General features: G+C 43.9%; 2 protein-coding genes across 2 annotated transcripts in view; one reads left to right on the top strand and one right to left on the bottom strand.

Moving 5' to 3' along the window:
• Nucleotides 1-2,909, bottom strand: part of plod1a (procollagen-lysine, 2-oxoglutarate 5-dioxygenase 1a) — a 26,906-nt gene extending 23,997 nt beyond the window's left edge. The window contains exon 1 of the mRNA XM_075475979.1: nucleotides 2,537-2,909. Coding sequence (XP_075332094.1) covers nucleotides 2,537-2,627 — 91 coding nt within the window. The 5' untranslated portion in view covers nucleotides 2,628-2,909. The remainder of the gene's footprint in view (nucleotides 1-2,536) is intronic.
• Nucleotides 2,910-5,846: 2,937 nt separating this feature from the next.
• kiaa2013 (KIAA2013 ortholog) lies at nucleotides 5,847-17,320 on the top strand. The gene is made up of 4 exons (XM_075475977.1): nucleotides 5,847-6,415; nucleotides 8,000-8,766; nucleotides 12,435-13,285; nucleotides 15,094-17,320. The coding sequence occupies exons 1-4, from the start codon at nucleotides 6,222-6,224 to the stop codon at nucleotides 15,142-15,144; spliced, it is 1,863 nt and encodes a 620-aa protein (XP_075332092.1). The 5' UTR covers nucleotides 5,847-6,221; the 3' UTR covers nucleotides 15,145-17,320.
• Nucleotides 17,321-23,188: the final 5,868 nt, after the last annotated feature.

The raw sequence follows: 23,188 nt of genomic DNA, 5'->3' as shown, positions 1-23,188 counted from the left end.
AAGCACAAAAGGAACAATTCAGACACATGAAATCATCTTTTTCTTTTTCCTTAAGGATAAAGAAGCCTCTAAATCTGTGATTTATGCCCGGCTGTGCACAATAGGAGTCTGTTCATACACGACACAGACAGGAGGGTATGAGCTCCAACTATTCAAATCATAAGCCTGGGAAAAGCCCTGCTTTTTGCCCATTTAATTACAGACTGCCTCCAAAAACAGGTCCACAACAGCTACACCACCCTGCCAGTGAAAGCTTGCATCATTAAAACACGTATTAACATTATAAGTTACAGCTAATAAAACTGCATCCTGACTGATTAGGTAAGAATATGACCACGTAAAAAGGAGAACATATCAAATAAGTGTACAGATAACACATTAAATCTGTACTGGAGTTGAGCTTTTCAGAGTTTTTTCCTTTAAAAAAAGTCACACATATTCAAACTATAATCAAATAATACGTATAACACCTTCTGTTGTAGGATAAAAACATGGATTTTAGGTGGTACGTTTCATTTTAAATAAACTTTTAATCGACATTACATGATTTACCTTAAAGTTTTACATTAAAGAATAGTTCGCGTGTCTTTTCATCAGTTTATGGAAACAGATCCTCGTGTTTTAAGAATAAATCTAAAGTGATAAATAAAAAAGCAAATGCACCCACAAATAATCTGTTTTCATGTTAAATCTCCTCCTCTTTCACTCCAATGTAAAATCAGAAGAGATTAACAGGATTACTGTTAATAACATCAACACAGGATGAAAAGAACAACTCAATAAATGTGGAGAAAACTAATAAAAAGAGCCTGTTTAACCCTGTTTTAAGTGCATTTCCTCCATATGGGGAAACAATTCCGCGGTTTCTACCATGTTCGGGGGCGTAAATGATTTGTTTCCGTTTAATTTTTAACACAATCAGTCTTTTTAAAAACAGACGTCTCAGCAAAATGCAAAACTAAACTTTAAGTTGGAGACACCAACTAATCAATCATTCGATGACTTTGCTTTAGACCTGAAGGATACTGAGGCCCAACAGAACTTGTTACAAAGGCCAGGCTGTCTATTCAGTTTCGCCCTAATTTAAACATCTGGAGCATCGTAAATAACAAGAAAAACTGGCATTTCTTTCACATTTGCATTCTGTTTATGACTGTAAAATGTTGGCTTCGAGAACACCTTAGACAGCATATCAATGACAGCATTTATAAAGGTGTAAAAAACTAATTAAGACACTCTGGTTTACCCCATTTATGATAAATCTACAAGATGAGATGTGTTTCCACATCTGGATGGTGTCTCATTAGTCTGGGCCTCTACGGTTAATGTGACCTCTCACATTAACCGTAAAACACTGACAAAATACTGTTTTTGTTGACTCTTTAGTCATATTAGTTTGATGAAAGCGGATGTTAATGTGAAATGACTGGCATGCTGTAAAATATAACAATTCACATGTGAATTTAGCCATGAAATTTAAGCTCAATACCAAAAATATGCCATCTGAATCGGTCCAATCCAACCAACAGACATTTTCTGCGTTCTGTTTCTAGTTATTTTCTTCAAACTACGACTTTTCTTTAACGGGAGACAACAAAATAAACCGCTATAAAGACAAAATACGGCTGTTTTTTTAAAGTTTTTTTTTATTTCATACACTTTTATGTTGATGTCAAAAAGGCTAAAGGCTGTAAAAGTAGAGCAGTCCCGTCCACGTCAGCGGCATGGAGGTGTCCTCAACGGCTGGCTACGTAAAAATCTGCTTTCATGAACACACGGAGCAAAAATACTGAACTCAAATCATGTTAAATTTAAAGTTTTTCCATTTTCAAAATCACTATACAGAAGCTCCAAGTTGAAGAAGTTAGTTAGAGGTGTGCATTGAGTTTTAAGTAACTATTCGGCGTGTATACATGCACCATTAACAACAAATTTTGTGACTTAAATCTCAGGGTTTTTTTTTTAAACTAGCCAATTTAGATTCAAGCTAACTGTATGGAGTAGGAAAATGCCACGAGCGACTTTTCAGACACTGCTGGAATGTTCGGTTACCAGCCGTTATGTACAGTTACAGCCGAGAAAGAGGTTTTTTTTTTCACCAGCTCAGAACAACATGAACGGAGGAGTCTACTTCAGCTCAACATTAACAACAAATATAGTGACTTAAATCTCAGGTTTTTTTTAAACTAGCCAACTTAGATTCAAGCTAACTGTAGATATGGAGTAGGAAAATGCCACGAGCGACTTTTCAGACGGTTAGCTGCACGAGAAACTGCTGGAATGTTCGGTTACCGGGCGGTTGGTTTAGCCGTTATGAACAGTTACAGCCGTTATGTACAGTTATAGCCGAGAAAGAGTTTTTTTTCCCCAGCTCAGAACAACATAAACGGAGGAGTCTACTGAGGCTCTGATCAAACATACATGTAGGCACACTGTTAACGACGAGACACTGTCGTGAAACCCCGTTGAAAGCCACAAAAGACGCAACAGGCACGGCGTGAATGTGGGCTGCCCCGGTCGGGAACTGTTGGCTTACCCTGCGGGATTCGCTTCTCTTCGCCGTTTGTCAGCGGGAAAAGTGCACAGAATGAAATCCACGAAAACAGTAACAAAATGGATGGTTTCATTGTTGACAAAGTTGAGATAAATCTGTTAAAAGAATCCGCGGTATGGACCCGAAATGTCCACACTTTTCCGAATGACTGCCTCGGTAAACCTCGCCTTATTTGTTAACCCTCCCAGGCTGGCCGAACACTGTCTCTGCCCCTCTTTTTCCTTCCAATCCCTTCACCGTCTGCACACATTTACAGGCACCTGAACAAGGTGGAAATTCACCTAAAACGCTTGATGTCTTTGTAACGGTTTTGACACAGAAACTTGAGATGGACAGTAGGCTGGTGTGTTAAACTACAAGTAAAACGCCCCCTTGTTTAATGGGTGGGACGAAGATCTTTTTGGAGAGGGGACATGAGCACTTGCACGTAACCAATTTTTTTTTTTCACCTGAAGGTTTCCTTATTTATTCCTCTGATTCTGGGAGAAATATCAATATAAACCAATTAAACAAACCTGCAAATCAGTGAAACGTATTTAACTGAAACAGCACAAAGAGAACAATTTCTAAAGAATATTTACTCATCTTAATACGGAAGCCCAGAGCGGACGTGGTACTATAAACTCTTTTTTTTTAATCGTTTTCTCGAGATAACGAGTTAATTTACCGAAGGCCACTTTTCCTCCCCAGTCCGCCCCTGTTTATATGTGTTTATATGTATTTCTGGCAAAGGTTTTTACCCATTTTTACCCACTTTCATTGAAAACTGAATAAAGTAGCCTATGAATCAAACATGGAATTATCGTTATCTCGAGAAAAAGATAACGGCACCTCTCGTGCATCATTCGGTAACCATGGAGACGGCCTGGTCCTCTCAGCAGGGTGTAGCCGGAGCCAGCCGTCTCCGGCTACTTTATTCAGTTTTCAATGAAAGAGGGGTGAAAATGGGTAAAAACCTTTACCAGAAACACATATAAACACATATAAACAGGGGCGGACTGGGGAGAAAAAGTGGCCTCGAAAACCATCGGTAAGTTAACTGTGGTGGGGTGGACATAATTATCTCGTTATCTCGAGAAAACCATCAAAAAAAAAGTTTATACGTACCACGTCCGCTCTGGGCTTCCGTACCAGAGATGGTGTTCTCCCCGTTTCCCTTCCTTAAGAACGGCTTCCTGACAGCCACCCTTCCATGGAGCCCATTTCTGATGAGGCTTGGGCCAACAGCAGATGGATCAGCTGAAGGTCCAGATGCATCTCTCAGCTCCTGTGTCAGGTCTTTGCTGGATGTTTTCCTCTTTCTTAAGGACATCACTTTCAGATCCTGTTCATCTGCTGGAGATAGTTCTTTAGGCCTGACACTTCTTCTTCTGTCCTCCACTTGTCCAGTTTCCTCAAATGTTTTAAGGACACACTGCACACCATGCTGAGATATGCCAAGTTTTCAGCTAACAGCTCTTTGGGAATCACCTTGTTGCTGCAGAAATCCTGTTTTCTGTCTGTCAGACTGTGTTATCCTTGCTGTTTTTCACACATGCAGCTAAAGAAATGGGAACTAATCTTAATTCCAGTCTAAAACCCACAAAGAGCTTCTAGATGATTCATTTCTGCTGGCATACAACAGTTTAATCATTTCATTTATATTAATTGTTCCATAATTAGTCATTAGATTATATCTTATATTCCTTTATTAAGCTTTAAATTGAATCTTATTTACTTTTCTTGATGTTGAATAACATATAATTCTTATTATTGTCTGTTTTTTTCCTACTTTTCTACTTTTAGGCGTGATAGCGTTCATTATTTTGGGATTAGGATTTTTTTTAAACTGAATATCTTATATTAATTTGACTCTTTTGGTAACTGAAAGCAGTTTTAAACGTAAATGTACAAAAAAGTTGAAACTATGAAGCTGTTTTTCATAGATGCAACTAAAGAAATGGGAACAAATGATGTGTCTCTGGGAACAAAGTGCCTAAAGATACAACCCAAAACATTTTAATATTCTGTGAAAACTGAATTTGATGGCAGCAAGAACTGTCAAAAAAAGTTGGAAATATTGATGGAATCGGGGTTGTAGAATTTAAAATTGGTTATTTGCTAAGATGTCCGTCTTGGGACGTAGATGAATGGCTCATACCTTGTTGTAGGAGCTATTTGTAAAGTTAGTTTTTGTTTTTTGGTCCTAGTTGTAAATTTAATTTGCTAATTATGACTTTATTTGATTCATTTCAGAGCTTTATTTAGATCAGATTTTTTTGCTAATATTCTTTGTTAGTTATTTGTTTAGAAATATTTTGGTAATTGGGTCACACTGGGCACCTGGAGTCCCAGCATGCACCTGGGTGGGCCGATGGTTTTTTACCAGGGAAAAGGAGAGAGCAGCAGGTTTTCTTTGTTCTTTTGTTTCTTTTATTGTTTGGAAGTAAATCATCAGAAGACGCAAGAATTCATCTTGGACATTCATCTCCTTTTGCCTGCGTTAAACCACATCCCCCATGATGCATCAGTGGCCTTTTGATTTAGTTTGGTTTAAGTTTAATTTGATTTTTATGGACATAAAAATGCTCATTTTTACCCCCCTTTCATTGAAAACTGAACAAAGTAGCCTATGAATCAAACATTGGAGCGTTTGTGTAACAATTCTGCTTGTGAAAATGCACAAAGCAAATCCTGCTGGTGTGACGAGCATTTCGACAAAAAGATAACGGCAACTCTCGTGCATCGTTCGGTAACCATGGATACAGCCTGGTCCCCTCAGCCGGTCACAGCTGCAGTCGAGCCGGCCGTCTCCTTAAATGACGCGGGCTGATATGAAAGTTATCTCTACGAGACAAACAAATTGCGAACACATATAAACGGGCGGACTGGGGAGAAAAAGTGGCCCCGAAAACCATCGGTAAATTACGGAAGAGTATTAGGGCCAGGCATAAGAAAAAATAATAATATTTTGCCTGTCGAGAATAAAGTCGACATGTTGAGAATAAAGTTGACATGTCAACATTAAAGTCGAAATGTTGAAACGACTTTATTCTCGACATTTTGACTTTATTCTCGTCATGTTGACTTTTATGCCTGGCCCTAATACTCTTCCGTAGTAAATTAACTCGTTATCTCGAGAAAACCATCAGAAAAAAGTTTATACGTACCACGTCCGCTCTGGGCTTCCGTACATACCTTGTATTTTAAGGTGGCTTTTTTTTTTTAGGCTTGAACACCGCCGTCCAGCAGGTGGCGGTAATGCGCGCATGTCAGCTGGTTCCCAACCGCCCACAAAACCCAAAGAGAGACGAAGAAGAACAAACCAGAAGTGTCAACTGCTGGAGGCAGAGTCCACGAAGTCAGGTGATTTTCTTTCTGCTTAAAAGCAAACAAAAGAAAAAGCTAAATTATTCCTGAAACTACATCTTGACCACCGTCACAGATACTGTCCGGAGGATATGAGCAAAAATACGATGCGAGAAACACATTTTAGTCAGAGTTCATTCTCATTAGCCACCTAGCTAAACTCTGCTAGCCGGACTTCAGCTGGTCAGTTTCTGTGAGCTCCGGGGGGGAAAAGTACGAGACAAAGTCGATGTGACATCTTGAATTTACTTCTCAAGCACCCTGTGTGCGGTCTTGAGACGCGGACTCGTCGCCGGGCTTCCTTTGTTTTGCCATAAAAATGTGGCTCCAGCAGAGATTAAAGGGGCTACCGGGTCTGTTGTCGAGCAGCTGGGCGAGGAGGCTCCTGGTCGGACTGCTCCTGTTTCTCATTTTCTACTGGTACCTGGGGGCCGAGCACCGGTGGAGGCTCTTCAGCGGCTCGGCCGTGCCCGACGGGGCGGCCGGACAGTGCCTGCAGGCCGAGATCCACAGGTGTGTTAAAATAAGCTTTGTTCTTAGACATTATAAATGAAATAATCTCTGTGCTTTTCCATGCAGGAATGGGAAGACAAAACAATTGCAGGGTGCTTGCGCAAGTCTTGAAAGTCTTAATAAGTATGGAATTTTGAAGCACTGTTTTCCAGACCTTGAAAAGTCTTGAATTTTGTGTGAAAGTCTTAATAAAGTATGGAAAATAAATGTATGGTAGAATTTTACAGTAAGCTCAAAGGCATTGTGAAATGAGAAATAGGAAGGTAGGCTATAAAACTATCATTTTACTAACTGGTCACGTACTGTGTTAGCCTAATGGGATGAGATGTGAGTGAAGAGACTGAATTCTACATACATTCATCCATCCATCCATTTTTTTTTATAGTTTTTGTGACACTTGTTTGATGTGAAATTCATGTACTTGTGATTTTCATGTGGGGGGGAGAGTATCAGTTTTTAAAAGTCTGTGATTTTAATTTGGAAAAAGAGCAAGCACCCTGAATTGGGAAAGCAAGGGCAGATTCTCACACACACACACACACACACACACATTGTTTGGCTGATCCAGAGAATATGACGAAGCAGGTCCAATCATACTCGGTCGAGTGTAGGGGTGCAACGGATCAAAAGACTCACGGATCGGATCATTTTTCGGATCAGCAAAAAAAAAAAAAAAAAATAGACAAGACAAATAAACATGTTTTGTCTTTTTGTTTATTAACACTTTTAAATTATTAAATTGAAATATATAAAATCAACTTAAAGTGCACAATTAACATCTTCTTTTCAACATAATCAAAGAAAAACAACTTAAAGTGCAACATAAAAACACACCGATAGCGTTTGTGATCGCTTTCCGCGGTGATGAGCGGTTGTTCACCCGCTTTGGGTTTCACTCCTGTCAGTGAAACACCGGGGTGATGTCGCTGCAAATGCGTGGCCTGGTTTTCTTTATGTTAGCTATCGCTATGTTAGCTATCGCTATGTCAGCTACGTGTTATGTCTGTGTGGTAACCTAGGCGACAGGTTTGTGTGGCAGCGCGAGTATATGGAAACAGACAGAGGCAGCAGTTATCGTTACTGTAGTCACCGAAGTCTTTTATTTTCCATGCCCACTGTTCTACATGTTGTACGCCGAGGACAATAAATCACAAACGAGCCATAGGACTGTTTGCTTATTGAAGAGGGAACTGTTGCAGACTTTTACCCAGAGCGTGGAAAGTAGCTCTGTCCCTGGAACTAGCAGGAATGGTAACGGCTGTGTGAGGACTGAACATGCGCACAATTTTTTTTTTTCATAAATCAATCCGCGGATCATGTGTGTGCCGAACCGAAATAATTGATCCGAACGGATCAATGATGATCCGTTGCACCACTAGTCGAGTGTGAGTCCAACCTATGAGGCTATAAATGCAAACGAGACCCGGAAATCGAGGCTCAGTCTGACGGATTTCCTGCGGGAGCTCTGTTCCACTGAGCCCAGTGCCGATATGCTTTGACATGTGACCACCAATAAACTCTTTATTTAACTTGAGATCCCTCCGGCTTGTTGTTGAGCTGCCATTGAAAGAATCTATCTAACAGGTGGAAGTCCGTTGTGGAGCGAGGGGAGGGGATCCACAGGACGCCCGAGGACCAGCTGGACACGCCTTTCGTTTCAGGTAACGGCCACATCCTGATCGATGTCGACTCCAACAGACTGTGGGTGGCGTCCTCTGCGCAGCCCGGCTCGGCGCCCGTGCATCAGACCGACTACTCCCCGAGAGTGGACATCCACCTGGAGGGCGGGCGCGCCGAGGCTCAGGCCAGCATGCTGTGGTTCCGGAAGGGATCCGTGCTGTCGGTCCGCTGCGCCTCACCGGCCGCGGTGCAGTCTGCCCGGGACTGCGTCTCCATCCGGGAGGAGGTCATGGCGCACAGGAGCAGACCCAACGTCTACCTGCAGCGCATCCACATCAAGAACCCCTCGGACAGAGCCGCCGCTTTGGAGGTCTCCTCCGGGAGTTCTCCGTCCTTCGGGAGCAAGTTCTCCACCAGCGTGGAGAAGCTGGAGGACCGGGACATCGTGCTCTCCTCCGGCAGGGTCCCGGTGGAGAACAACCGGATGGTGCTGGTGGTGGTGGTCGCCAAAAAGCTGAGCAGCAGGATCCACGTCGCTGCCAAGTCCGACCACACTGACAACGTGCTGTCCGTGGTGTGGACATCGGACCCCATCGAGTCCTCCAAGCTGGAGGAGACCTTCAGCGCACTGAGGGACGGAGCCAAAAAGGAGCTGGGGGAGCTGCTGAGGGCCTCCGTGGAGGACCTGGTGATGGACCACCAGCAGGCCTGGGCGGACCTCTTCATTTCAGGTGAGCTGGGGCTGTAAAACTAACCGTCTGGACCTTTACAGTGTTTACATAAAGCTGGCCACCAGTCCCAAATAGGGTTGCAAAGGGGCGGAAAGTTTCCGGTAAATTTCCATGGGAAGTTAAGCTTGGGAATTTAGGATATATTCCATATTGGAAACTTTCCATGGGAATAATGGGAATTTAGGAGAACTAACTGGGAATATATTATATCCAAGCATAAATATAAGCAGAAGTCATAAGAAAACATCCATACAAAATGTTTTCAACAGATATTTCAACAGATTTATTTGTAAGTAGAGTAGAACACGTTCTAATTACTTGTTTCATGGATGAACAAAAACAGGAGTGTTGGGTTAAATTATTATTACCCATCCCCTAACCCCACTCATTCAAAAATGCCCCATTCAAAAAATATATAAATAGATAAATAAATAATTCAAATATAAAATTAAATTTTATTTTATTACTGTTTTTTTTTTATTGAAAATAGTGCTGTTCCTGCACTTTAATCGTTGCCCAGCCAACCTGCCGCTGGTAGAAGCTCGTTTCTGCCTCCATCTTCCTGATTGAAACCAGAAATCACTCAAAAGCAAAATATTTTGAAAGATGGAGGCTTATTAGAGGAGATAATACAAGTTGATGGTTTAAAATGGCGCTCTGTCACCTCGGGTGGAGGAACAGGTGTGTGCAGGAGGAACAGGTGTGTGCAGGAGGAACGGGTGTGTGCAGGGGGAACGGGTGTGTGCAGGAGGAACGGGTGTGTGCAGGGGGAACGGGTGTGTGCAGGAGGAACAGGTGTGTGCAGGGGGAACGGGTGTGTGCAGGGGGAACGGGTGTGTGCAGGAGGAACGGGTGTGTGCAGGGGGAACGGGTGTGTGCAGGGGGAACGGGTGTGTGCAGGAGGAACAGGTGTGTGCAGGGGGAACGGGTGTGTGCAGGGGGAACGGGTGTGTGCAGGAGGAACAGGTGTGTGCAGGAGGAACAGGTGTGTGCAGGGGGAACGGGTGTGTGCAGGAGGAACGGGTGTGTGCAGGGGGAACGGGTGTGTGCAGGGGGAACGGGTGTGTGCAGGAGGAACAGGTGTGTGCAGGGGGAACGGGTGTGTGCAGGAGGAACGGGTGTGTGCAGGGGGAACGGGTGTGTGCAGGGGGAACGGGTGTGTGCAGGAGGAACGGGTGTGTGCAGGGGGAACGGGTGTGTGCAGGAGGAACGGGTGTGTGCAGGAGGAACGGGTGTGTGCAGGGGGAACGGGTGTGTGCAGGGGGAACGGGTGTGTGCAGGAGGAACGGGTGTGTGCAGGAGGAACGGGTGTGTGCAGGGGGAACGGGTGTGTGCAGGGGGAACGGGTGTGTGCAGGAGGAACGGGTGTGTGCAGGGGGAACAGGTGCGCAGGAGGAACAGGTGTGTGCAGGGGGAACAGGTGTGTGCAGGGGGAACAGGTGTGTGCAGGGGGAACAGGTGTGTGCAGGGGGAACAGGTGTGTGCAGGGGGAACAGGTGCGCAGGAGGAACAGGTGTGTGCAGGGGGAACAGGTGTGTGCAGGAGGAACGGGTGTGTGCAGGAGGAACGGGTGTGTGCAGGAGGAACGGGTGTGTGCAGGAGGAACGGGTGTGTGCAGGAGGAACGGGTGTGTGCAGGAGGAACAGGTGTGTGCAGGGGGAACAGGTGCGTGCAGGGGGAACAGGTGCGTGCAGGGGGAACAGGTGTGTGCAGGGGGAACAGGTGTGTGCAGGGGGAACAGGTGTGTGCAGGGGGAACAGGTGTGTGCAGGGGGAACAGGTGTGTGCAGGAGGAACAGGTGTGTGCAGGGGGAACAGGTGCGCAGGAGGAACAGGTGTGTGCAGGGGGAACAGGTGTGTGCAGGGGGAACAGGTGCGCAGGAGGAACAGGTGTGTGCAGGGGGAACAGGTGTGTGCAGGGGGAACAGGTGTGCAGGAGGAACAGGTGTGCAGGAGGAACAGGTGTGCAGGAGGAACAGGTGTGTGCAGGAGGAACAGGTGTGTGCAGGGGGAACAGGTGTGTGCAGGGGGAACAGGTGTGTGCAGGGGGAACAGGTGTGTGCAGGGGGAACAGGTGTGTGCAGGGGGAACAGGTGTGTGCAGGGGGAACAGGTGTGTGCAGGGGGAACAGGTGTGTGCAGGGGGAACAGGTGTGTGCAGGAGGAACAGGTGTGTGCAGGGGGAACAGGTGCGCAGGGGGAACAGGTGTGTGCAGGGGGAACAGGTGTGTGCAGGGGGAACAGGTGTGTGCAGGGGGAACAGGTGTGTGTGCAGGGGGAACAGGTGTGTGCAGGGGGGTGCACTCTTCCATGGCTGCTCACATGCAGGTTTATTTCCAGTCTGTGTGCATACGGCTGTACTAAATATAATGTTTCATTACTTTAACTATTATCATGCTCCAACATCTTTGCTGCAGTTTGGGTTTATTTTCTGTAATTAATGGTCATTTCTTTAAAAAAAAATTAAAATAAAAATCACTTCTTCCTTGTTCTAAGGAAATGTTTTCATGCTCAATCAGGGGCTAAATCCCAGTTATGGTGATAAACTGTTTAACTGTCGTACAAAGACCGGTTTTATCATCATAAAATAGTTTAAATGCAGTAAAACACCTTTAAAGCCATAATGTGTAATATTTCACGTTGTCTATTAACAAATTTGAGTCTCATCATTCACAAGTATTACCTCAATCGTTATTAATTACCTCCATCACAAAAGTGCAGTGTTCTTATATTCTTTATATTCAGCATGCGAATGTACATAACAGTGTTACACCCCAATGAATGTCCGTGAAATATTACACATTATAGCTTTAAGAGCCTCTTTGCTAAAGAGAAAATTAAAAATAAATGACGTTAATATTAAGATTTATTAATAAACAGTTATGGTGATAAACTGTTTTAACTGTCGAACAAAGACTTCCTTGGAAAATATTTCCGGTTTTATCATCATAAAATAGTTTAAATGCAGTGTTTAAATTAAGAGCCTCTTAACTAAAGAGAAAATTAAAAATAAATGAAGTTTTAATTGAAGTTAATGATAAGATTTATAAATAAACCGCATAATATATTTATTTTTAGGGGAATATGTCACATTTGACGAACGAACAGGTTTGGATTAAAGAAGCTCAAACTGTTGTGATGAACACCAGAGATAAAGTGATCCCAGTAAAAAGCACCAGAACAGTTAGGAAGTGCACCTTCAGGGAGGTTTCTGCTGTTTTGAAGGAGAGTTCCGTAAAACGTACGCTTTAAGTCGGGCTTCAAAATCAAATCAAATTTATTTGTAGCACATTTCATGTACAAAACAGTTCAAAGTGCTTTACATAAAATAAAAGCATTGCAGCAGGGAGTGTAAGAAGCATTAAAAATACATAAAATAATATAAAGAGAAACAAAAAAAGATTAAAAATACATAAAAGAATATATTAAAATCTTATTTGATTTTGTTGTATTGTATTGCTTTCACTGTTCTTTTATTGTTTTTATTTGTTTTTACTTCTTCTTCTCTTTATTTATTACCTGCTGTAAAGCACTTTGGTACACCGTAAGGATTGTCTGTAAAGGGCTGTAGAAATAAAATTAATTTACATATAAAAAGAAACAAATAAAATCATTTAAATGAATTTTGGCTTGTGTTAAATTGTGCGTTTGTGTCTCTCTGCTGATTCAGGGGTAGAAATGAGGAAGATCACGGACTCCCACACGCCGTCCAGCCGCACCGTGAACACCACGCTCTACTACATCCTGTCCTCCTCCACAGCGCCCCTGCTGGACCGGAGGCTGAGCGGCGAGGAGCGCGCCCGGCTGGAGTCCAGCCTCAACTACGCCGACCACTGCTTCAGCGGCCACGCCACCATGCACGCGGAGAACCTGTGGCCCGAGCGCGTGAGCAGCGCGGCGCAGATCCTGCAGCTGGTCACGCTGTGGACGCTGACGCTGCAGAAGCGCGGCTGCAGGGTGCTGGTGGCGGCCGGCGCCCACGGGGCCATGCAGGGCATGGCGCTGAGCTTCGGCGGCCTCCAGTTCACCGAGAACCACCTGCAGTTCCAGGCCGACCCCGACGTGCTGCACAACAGCTACGCCCTGCGCGGGATCCGCTACAACCAGGACCTGCTCAGCCTGGCGGTGCTGCTGGACGGCGAGGGGAAGCCCTTCCTGCACGTGTCGGTGAAGCAGGAGACGGCGGTGAAGCTGTACGCCTGCGAGGCCGGCTGCCTGAACGAGCCCGTGGAGCTGACGTCGGAGGCCAAGGGCCACACCTTCCCCGTCATGGTGACGCAGCCCATCACGCCGCTGCTCTACATCTCCACCGACCTGCGCCACCTGCAGGACCTGCGCCACACGCTGCACCTCAAGGCCATCCTGGCCCACGAGGAGCACATGGCCAACAGGTACCCGGGCCTGCCCTTCCTCTTCTGGTTCAGCGTGGCCTCGCTCATCACCCTCTTCCACCTCTTCCTCTTCAAGCTCATATACAACGAGTACTGCGGCCCCGGGGCCAAGCCGCTCTTCAGGAGTAAGGTATAAAGAAAGAAAACTGCGCTCTGGCCTGCTTCTTCTTGTGTGTGTGGTGGCAAACATTTCCCTTCTCTCTGTTTCCGCGGTTACGGCTCTTTCTTTATCTCCCCACCTCGTGCCACTCGTCTCTGGACCGGGTTGTCGGGCAGCCTTACGTATTTTCCTCCCACTTTTCCTTGAGCGAATGATGTTTCTCTGCAGCCGTAGAGCAGCCGTGTTGGTTAAAGATGGAACACCTTAAAGTTTGGCTTCATTCTGGAATCTAAAGCGGTGTTGGACTGAGAAATAAGCACAAATGTTCGGGGTTTCCTCCTGTTGCTCGCCCATACGTTACTGCCATTTTTGCCACTAAGACACGTGTTTTCATTCATGTTGTGAGGCTCAGTTTTCAGAGGTCACCCATCTTCGTTTTGTGTGTAGCAGCGTTGCCGTTTGGAGGTTTTTAGAGTGGCGACACATCCCAGTTTCTGGTTTTTAAACAGCAATACGCAGCATATCAGAAGATGTTTGTAGCGAACATTTGAAACGACACAACAGAAAATGCTCTTCAGGGTTGTTTCTGTGGAAGTTTTTCTGTGCCAGAAAAGAGTTTGAATACGAATTTGTAATATTTAATTTTTACAGCATCAAAATCAGATTTTGAATTTGAAAAACCAACAGTGTAAAAAAATAAATTAATTTTTAAAAACGAGAATCAGTGTAAAAAAAAAAAGTCAACATCTAAAAAAAAAAAATCACAAGAAATTCAACTTTCAAAAAAATTAAATGAAAAAAAAATTCAGTGTATGTAATTTTAATTGTAAGTTTAATTTTTTTTTTCATTGAATTTTTTCCACTGAATTTTTATTTTTAGAAATTGATTTTTTTTTCACACTGTTGGTTTTTCAAATTCAAAGTCTGATTTTGATGCTGTAAAAATTCAATATCAGAAATTCGTATTCAAACTGATGGCACAGAAAAACTTTCCATCAGCTGGTTTGGAGTGAATGAACTGCTCTAGTGTGGCCACCAGGTGGCGGTGTAGGCTACTTTACACACAGCTGTTATAAACAGAGACTTTGAGGCTGAATAAACAAAAATAAATCTGCGGTTTTGGTCATAAACTGGAGGAAAAATCCAGAATTGATTCCATCATGGTTCCACGACCCCCAAAACAACTTTTCCAAGCTTTTCTGATGCATGAAAAAAAAAAAAACTTAATGGAAACGAGTAAAACGAACGAATGAAAACCTCAAAATATTCAAACGGACTTTGTAAATGATTCTTAAAAGGAAGTAAGCTGAATGTAGAAAGGATCCCTCACACTTTAACTTTAGCAGCTTTAAGGCTCTTAACTTTTTCCATTAAGTTCTCAAAGAACAGAGAATCACTTGAATCTTACAGCAGAATGTTTACTGATCAGACTTCCAGTGACAGAAACAGGAACGTTATTACAGAAGGAAGGTGAAGACTTTGGACCTTTTCCTCAGCGGTGGCTCTGAAAACGCATCCCGTGTGTTGGTCATCTTACATGTTTACAGCTGTTTGCCCTGCTGGACTCTCACAGAAGCTGCAGGCTCCATGTTTTTTTATTTTATTTTCCTCTCTGATCAGCATGGACTCTGCTCACTTTGCCAGGAGTCTTTTTCTGCTGTTCCTTTTTTTGTTTTTGATGATGTTTTATATTGAATCTCTCAATTAAATTAACAAGAATTCTGTGTGGTGGCTTTGGGTCTTTACTGCTCGCCTGCCGCTCCGCCTCAGCATGCCCGCTCTTCTTCTTCTTCTTCTTCTGTGGTAGCCTCTCTAACCTTCCCCTCTGACTTCACCAGGTTGCCGGCAAACGTGAGGACGGCTGCTCTGACTCCTCGGACGCTGCATGAACACACGGCTTCAGTGTGCATTAGCGACTTATTAACGCGGCCGTGCATGTGCTGAACCACCTGACTGCATTTCTGAGGTGCGACGCCTCCCAGATATCTGCCGCTGGGGTCAAAACTTCACCTCTTTGCTGCTTTAGGACCAAACGTCGGGGCGTTGTAAACGATCCACAAGCTCGTTGTTTTCTCAATTTAAAAATAAGTCACAAAATAGAAGATTTTTGAAAGAAATTCACTCCTTAATGCTCCTGATTGATGAGTTCTGATCAGATTTGAAGCAGATCTTACGGGTTTGTGGGGGCGGCCATCTTGGAACATGGCCTCAAACCAAAAAAAATCTGGAAATGTGAGGATGTCGGGGCTGTAACTTCCTGCCAGTAACGATCCAAAAGCTCGTTATTTTCTCAATTTAAAAATAAGTCACAAAATAGAAGATTTTTGAAAGAAATTCACTCCTTAATGCTCCTGATTGATGAGTTCTGATCAGATTTGAAGCAGATCTTACGGGTCTGTGGGGGCGGCCATCTTGGAACATGGCCTCAAACCAAAAAAAATCTGGAAATGTGAGGATGTCGGGGCTGTAACTTCCTGCCAGTAACGATCCAAAAGCTCGTTATTTTCTCAATTTAAAAATAAGTCACAAAATAGAAGATTTTTGAAAGAAATTCACTCCTTAATGCTCCTGATTGATGAGTTCTGATCAGATTTGAAGCAGATCTTACGGGTCTGTGGGGGCGGCCATCTTGGAACATGGCCTGAAACAAAAAAAAAATCTGGAAATGTGAGGATGTATTTCTGTTCATCTGCCGCTGGGGTCAAAACTTCACCTCTTTGCTGCTTTAGGACCACACATCTGGGCTTTAACTTCCTGCCAGTAACGATCCACAAGCTCGTTGTTTTCTCAATCTAAAAAATAAGTCCCAAAGTAGAAGATTTCTTAAAGATATTTACAGTAGTGCCAGCGCAGCTGCAACCACTGAGATGGTAAAACAGTGTTAAAGCCTTTAAGTGGCCTTAAACTGTACAGAATCTCACACCTTAATGCTCCTGATTGATGAGTTCAGATCAGATTTGAAGCAGATCTTACGGGTCTGTGGGGGCGGCCATCTTGGAACATGGCCTGAAACAAAGAAAAATCTGGAAATGTGAGGATGTATTTCTGTTCATCTGGTCAAAACCTTTAAATCTGAAGGGGAAGTTTAGAGCTGAAAGGGACTTTTACCTGAAAGCTAAATTAAATCGGTGTTTGGGTGGCGGCATTCCTCACTGAGGGGCGGTTTGAAAGGAAACCATCACAAAGGGTTACGTATGTTTGGACGTCTCGGGTCCAACTCCCTGCGCTCCATTTAAACTTCTCATGTGCTTTTATACTCTAAAGACGACCGTCCTCACTCACTCGTTCCAGTAAAATCCCATTTCCCTGCGAGCAACCCTCTCTAACCTATAATAATAATAATAATAATAATAATAATAATAAGTGGGATCGATGTTTTTGCATTTTCACCCTCAGTCGTGTCAACCACAAGCTCTAAATCAGCACATTTAACAGTTCAAAATCTATAGATATTCAGCTTGAAATACAAAAATATAATGATCGAATATGTTGGGGGTGGTTTGAATGATAAAAATATATATTTTTTTACACTTGTAATGATGTTATTGATGATTATAAACACATTCAGTCAGAGTGAGGCCTTAAAGATGAATATTGAGCGGCGACAGGTGTGTTGATGAGGAAAATAATCGGGTTCTGCAGCTGCTGCCTTTAATTTTCCAATAAATTTCCAGTTTCTAAAACTCTGGAGCAAAGTTGTAATGAATGAAACCAGCTGGATGTGTTTTCACCTGCCTCAGAGGCTCTTATAAAGCTCCAGAGTTTTCCAATCTGCTTCGGTTTACGTGGTTCTAACATCATTTCCCGAAGCTTTTGCTGTTCTGCAGGTGTCCTCAGACCGAGGGAAGCTGGACTAAAGTCCATTTAGTTCAGAACCCGTCCTTTATGAGAGGTTGAGCTACCTGTGATCCATAAAGACGAGGACGGGAGGATGAGAGTGAGCGTTCCCAACAGCAGATAAAGTATCTGAGGCAGCTGTTTTTCACAAGATGAAGGAAAAAGATCGGATCCAAAGTTTGGGTCGTTCCTCCTCCGACGCTGGACCTGCTGATGCTGCAGGTTTTAAACAGTGAATTAAAATCAATACTTACAACCTTTATGGAACCCAAGTTAGTGGCCAGAGTCGGCCGAGTCCACCTTAAAGGGACAGTTCGCCTCTTTTGACATGAAGCTGTATGACATCCCATATCAGCAACATCATTTATGAACATCTTCTTACCCCCTGCTGCGTCCTGTGAGCAGAGTTCCAGCCTCGTTTTGGTGTTGATGAAGGTAGTCCGGCTAGTTGGCTGGGGTTTAAAAAATAAAGCGTCTTGCTTCTCAAAACAGGAAGCAGGCAGTGATATGAAGGGAGAGAAAATAGGGCCAAGCGATTGTGAGGTCTGACTTTTTCCTGGAGAATCATTTTGTGATGCAAATGTATTACTCTGTTGAACGCATATTGTTTTGAGAAGCAAAACACTTTATTTTTTAAACCCCAGCCAACTAGCCGGACTACCTTCACCAACACCAAAACGAGGCTGGAACTCTGCTCACAGGACGCAGCAGGGGGTAAGAAGATGTTCAGAAATGATGTTGCTGATATTAGATGTCATACAGCTTCATGTCAAGAGGCGAACTGTCCCTTTAACTCCACAGCACTGGTTCCAGAAAGGTTTTAAGTTCCTGTAACGTGACCGATCAGTCACATCTCCTCACGTCTTCCAGCTCAAGACGGCCATAAAAACAGCGTTTTGGTGGTTTTTCTGCAATCTTTAAAGGATTGAACTGACCTGAAAAGACAAAATAAATCTTTAAAAAGTCTCGTTTGTTAGGAGTCGCCTTCCTCCAAAAAGATTAGAGAGAAACTGATCAATATTTGGAAGGAAAATCTGACTAATTTCACACAAAATAAACTGTGAAACTCCTGGTGCACGAGGCGTTTAATCCGGGCTGGGACTGAACTCTGTGCACGTTTCCGCTCGGCCTTTGTGCAGGGACGACATCCCAGAATAAAAACCAACACTTTAGAGGCTGAATGGATGGAAAACAGACGGAAGCTCAGAGCTCGTCTTCTTTGTGCCTTTTTAAATCTATTCCTTCTGATTTGGGGCCACAGCTGAAAACAGCCTGAACTCCTTCCACTGAACTCTGTCTCATGAATATTTGGTTTTATGATCGGCATCAGCTGCACTCGGTGTGTTTAAGGTACGTGTTTGTGGGTTTTATCTTTAATCTGAACTACTGAGTGTGTCTTAATGAAGAAAGAAGTTAATTTATTGAGCTGGTGGTAAAACTTTTGTGTGTGTGTGTGAGTGTGTTTTACTTGAATGCTTCTGAGGAAAAAGGAAAATGTTTCACTTTGGGGAGAATAAATCACTGAAAAAACTGTGAATGAATCGTGTCGTGAGTTTGTTCTGGAGTCCATCACTTTAACGGGGGTTTCCTTCAGATCGGGCAACCCGAGGAGGCGAAGCAGCAGGTTTTGGAGCTCAGTTTTCTGTCAGAAATCTGGTGAAAAAACAGCTGAAAGTTCAGATATTTGACTCAAACATGATGTGAACTCTGCTCTGTCGCTCTCTAACTGAACGCCACCCGTCCTGCTCGACATTTATTCACTTCAGTTAGCCGTGACCACGCAGAAGGCTGCACCGTGTACGATGAAACCATCTTAAAATGCAACTTTTTAAAGACTCAAACCAACCTTTGGATCACTCAAAGCTTTGTTCTTCCGTTTGTCCTCTGATTATTATTCTTTATTATTTATAAAACCAGTTTATGAAGATAAGGAGAAGATGTGCCAGGACGTGATCTCCAAACCAACCTCAGCAAAAACCTTCAAACCGCGTCCATATTTCTGTCTTTTTAGACAAACTTTATTCAGATTTGTTCGGCTGCATCATCTGGATTTTCTGCAAAATTTGCACTGCATCTACTTTTAATTTGATGTAAAACGCCCCCCTTTAAAGACTACGAACACCTCAGCATTCTGCATGCTCGCTTAAAGCGACACTGGAAAAGTTTGTGAACCTTAAAACTGGTCATAAGGCGTGTTATTACAACACTTTTTGTACTTTTACGTGTCGTTTTATGCTGCGTATTCGGAGGAAATGCTGCCCTGTGCTTTAGCCCCAACCTTTGGACAGGTTATTTGACCGGCTTAAAGGGACAGTTCGCCTCTTTTGACATGAAGCTGTATGACATCCCATATCAGCAACATCATTTCTGAACATCTTCTTACCCCCTGCTGCGTCCTGTGAGCAGAGTTCCAGCCTCGTTTTGGTGTTGATGAAGGTAGTCCGGCTAGTTGGCTGGGGCTTAAAAAATAAAGCGTTTTGCTTCTCAAAACAATATGCGTTCAACAGAGTAATACATTTGCATCACAACATCGTTCTCCAGGAAAAAGTCAGACCTCACAATCTCTTGGCCCTATTTTCTCTCCCTTCGTATCACTGCCTGCTGACAGCCGCGCCTGTTACGGTGTTTGCTGCTCGGTCTGCACAGCAGGCAGTGATACGAAGGGAGAGAAAATAGGGCCAAGCGATTGTGAGGTCTGACTTTTTCCTGGAGAATCATTTTGTGATGCAAATGTATTACTCTGTTGAACGCATATTGTTTTGAGAAGCAAAACGCTTTATTTTTTAAACCCCAGCCAGCTAGCCGGACTACCTTCATCAACACCAAAACGAGGCTGGAACTCTGCTCACAGGACGCAGCAGGGGGTAAGAAGATGTTCATAAATGATGTTGCTGATATGGGATGTCATACAGCTTCATGTCAAAAGAGGCGAACTATCCCTTTAAAGCGACACTGGAGAAGTTTGTGAACCTTAAAACTGGTCATAAGGCTGCTAAATCACGTGGAAAAAGAAAGAAGAAGAAGGCTGAGACGCAGCATTGCAACATGGCCGCCTCCTTCACGCACAGCGGCCTGTTCAGGAGGCGGTTAGTGAGCCAGGACTTCATCAGAACCCCAAACAGAACGAAGCAGCTGGACGAGCCGAGACTGAAAAACTCAAATAAACACAGAAAGATTTTTAAAATAACAACACGTACGAATCTACAGATTTTATTTAGGGTTTTCTGTGTAGGAAAAGGACAAAAATGTTCAATGTTCCGTTGGAGAGCACCGACAGCAGAGCGGCTCTGGCTTGGTTTCCTCTGGACTTTGGTAAAAGTTTAAAGACGTGAACAGACTCCAGTTCTCCGGCCCGTCGGCGCTTTAAAGCCGCCGCCGCCTCCTGTGTGCATAGATGTGACCCGATCCCATCGAACGCATTAAAATGTCAGCTTAAAATCTGAGAGGCTAAAACGTTTACAGTGTGGAGGCTTCACTCATTTATCCATAAAGCGGCAGAGCCACAAAGAAGAAGAAGAAGAAGAAAGTTGGAAAACGACGTAAACAAATGTGAAATGTGGCGTAAAATCAGATTTAAATGTGTTTTCTTTTGGTTTTTTATCCTTCTTCTTTCCTTAGAAGAAACAATAAAGCACATTATATAAAAATAAAGATTATTTTCTTCTTCTTCTTCTTTTTTATGTGACCCGATCCCATGAAACTCATTAAAATGTCCCGTTTGCATTCAGCTTAAAATCTGAGGCTAAAACGTTTAGTGTAGAGGCTTCACTCATTTATCCATAAAACGGCAGAGCCACAAAGAAGAAGAAGAAGAGGAAGAAGAAGAAAGGTGGAAAACGACGTAAACAAGCGTGAAATGTGGAGTAAAATCAGCATTTTTCAGATTTTAAATGTGATTTCTTTTGGTTTTTTATCCTTTTTCTCTTTCCTTAGAAGAAACAATAAAGCACATTGTATAAAAATAGATTATTTTCTTCTTCTTCTTTGTGGTGCTGCCGTCCTTCCACAGGAGGTTAAACCGGTCCAGTTTCAGCAGAACAGAGTCTGTGTTGGTGTCATTAAGGACACCAGGCTTGGATTCAGTGGTTCGTATAAAAACAGCATTTTTCTGACAGCTTTACCTTCATCTCAGTGTAACAGCAGGTCCGGGAGGAGCTCCGTCCGCCCCACTGTGGGACCAACGACCTTCGGCCGGGCATTAAATAACTCAGTGCAAACCGTGATGTCACAGTCATGTGACAGATGGCGGCGGGAAGGAGATCCAGATCAATCTGAGCGTGCAATGCGTCCTCCTCGGTCCAGAAGAAGGAAACTTTTGACTTTGTAAACTGGTTCTGAAGGAGCAAACCGGGTTCTCTCTGGACTGTAGTTCTGATCCAGGATCCTACGTGTAGTCGGGGGAAATAATTATTTGCTCGCTTACACAGAAATGAACAGTCTAACTTTCATTTGAACCAAAAATCCAGAAAAAAAAGACTTTAGATGAATGTTAGAAACCGATTTAAACGGGATTTAAAGTAAAAGACGAGACGCTCCTGGAGGAGGGATTTTATGGCGTGTTTCCACCAGCACGCCGTACCTGCAACCGGGAATATTTTCCATATCACCTCAGCCCCGGTCCCAAGCGTGCCGAAGCGTTACTAAAACGTGACGTCGGCCGACTGCCTTCCACTGATTGGCCGATGAGTGTCGTCACTGGAAGCGCCATAACGCGGATAACAAAAGCTAGCGTTAGCAACCGTTAGCTTACCTCCAAACGTCGTCTTTTTGAAGCTCGTAAACAAAACTCTCCGGTACTTTTCGATACTGTTTTGTCTGGCGGCCAGGAGTCTTCTCTGGCTCTCTTCTCTTGCCTTCTGTGCGACAAAAAGCCGCAGGGTGAGCAGCAACACGCGCAGCCGTGTTACCACCACCACCCCGCCCACGTACAGGAGGCACCAAGTGTAACGGAAACACAACCAAACCGAGCCGTGGCGAGCCGTGTAGAGGTAGTGGAAAAGCGGCATAAGCTTCTTCTTCTCCTTCTTTATCCACTCCTTGGTTGCCCTGGTGTCACGCTGGAAGGACCATCCACGACCCATCTTCAGTGTTCGGGCTGAGGGAAGTCGTCCCGAACCCTCAGCAGAGAAACAGCCCCAGAGCATAATGCTTCCACCTCCGTGCTCGACTGTTCTTTGGGTTTTTCTCCTGAGCCTTCTCTGAATCCTTTAGATGTTCGCAGGTAAGCACACGGCGTGATCCAAACTGCCATCAGATCCTCCATCCTCAACCCATCAGGGAAGATCTCGCACAGACCGAGGGCGACTGATCTCCCATTTCCAAATATCTTTCTCACCAAGCTGAATGTCTTTAACCCATTCCAGCCTCGTCCCCGACGCCGTTGGAGGTTGGATCGATTAGAATCTGTAGGAGTCAGAATGGCTGCAGGGGATCAAAAACTCATTTCTCTCGATGACGTGAAAATCAGTTAAAAACTTAGTTTGGTCTGGATTTTTGGTTGATGATCCGTTAAAAAAAATAAGAGACTGTTCATTTCTCTATAAGTTAGTAAACTGTATTGCCCACCGTGTCCTTTTCCTTTCTACAGTTTGACATTTATAAAGAGATTTAACTAGATTTTTTTTACTGTGCAGCGACAGAAACGTCCGCGTTTGAGGTCCCGGATCAGAACTAACTGCACCCGTGCACACCATGCACACAGATAACACTGATCTTAAAGGGACAGTTCGCCTCTTTTGACATGAAGCTGTATGACATCCCATATTAGCAACATCATTTCTGAACATCTTCTTACCCCCTGCTGCGTCCTGTGAGCAGAGTTCCAGCCTCGTTTTGGTGTTGATGAAGGTAGTCCGGCTAGTTGGCTGGGGTTTAAAAAATAAAGCGTTTTGCTTCTCAAAACAATATGCGTTCAACAGAGTAATACATTTGCATCACAAAATGGTTCTCCAGGAAAAAGTCAGACCTCACAATCGCTTGGCCCTATTTTCTCTTTTTACTTTTACTTGAGTACAGTTTTTGGCTGCTCTACCCACCTCTGTGTGTGTTGGACCCTACTTTAGTCTAAATATGTTCATACTTATACAATTAAGTCCA

The sequence above is a fragment of the Odontesthes bonariensis genome, chromosome 10, assembly GCF_027942865.1.
Source record: "Odontesthes bonariensis isolate fOdoBon6 chromosome 10, fOdoBon6.hap1, whole genome shotgun sequence".
Taxonomy (NCBI): Eukaryota; Metazoa; Chordata; class Actinopteri; order Atheriniformes; family Atherinopsidae; genus Odontesthes; species Odontesthes bonariensis.
Note: the sequence above shows the minus strand (reverse complement) of the source record. Positions and strands in the feature narration are given on the sequence as shown.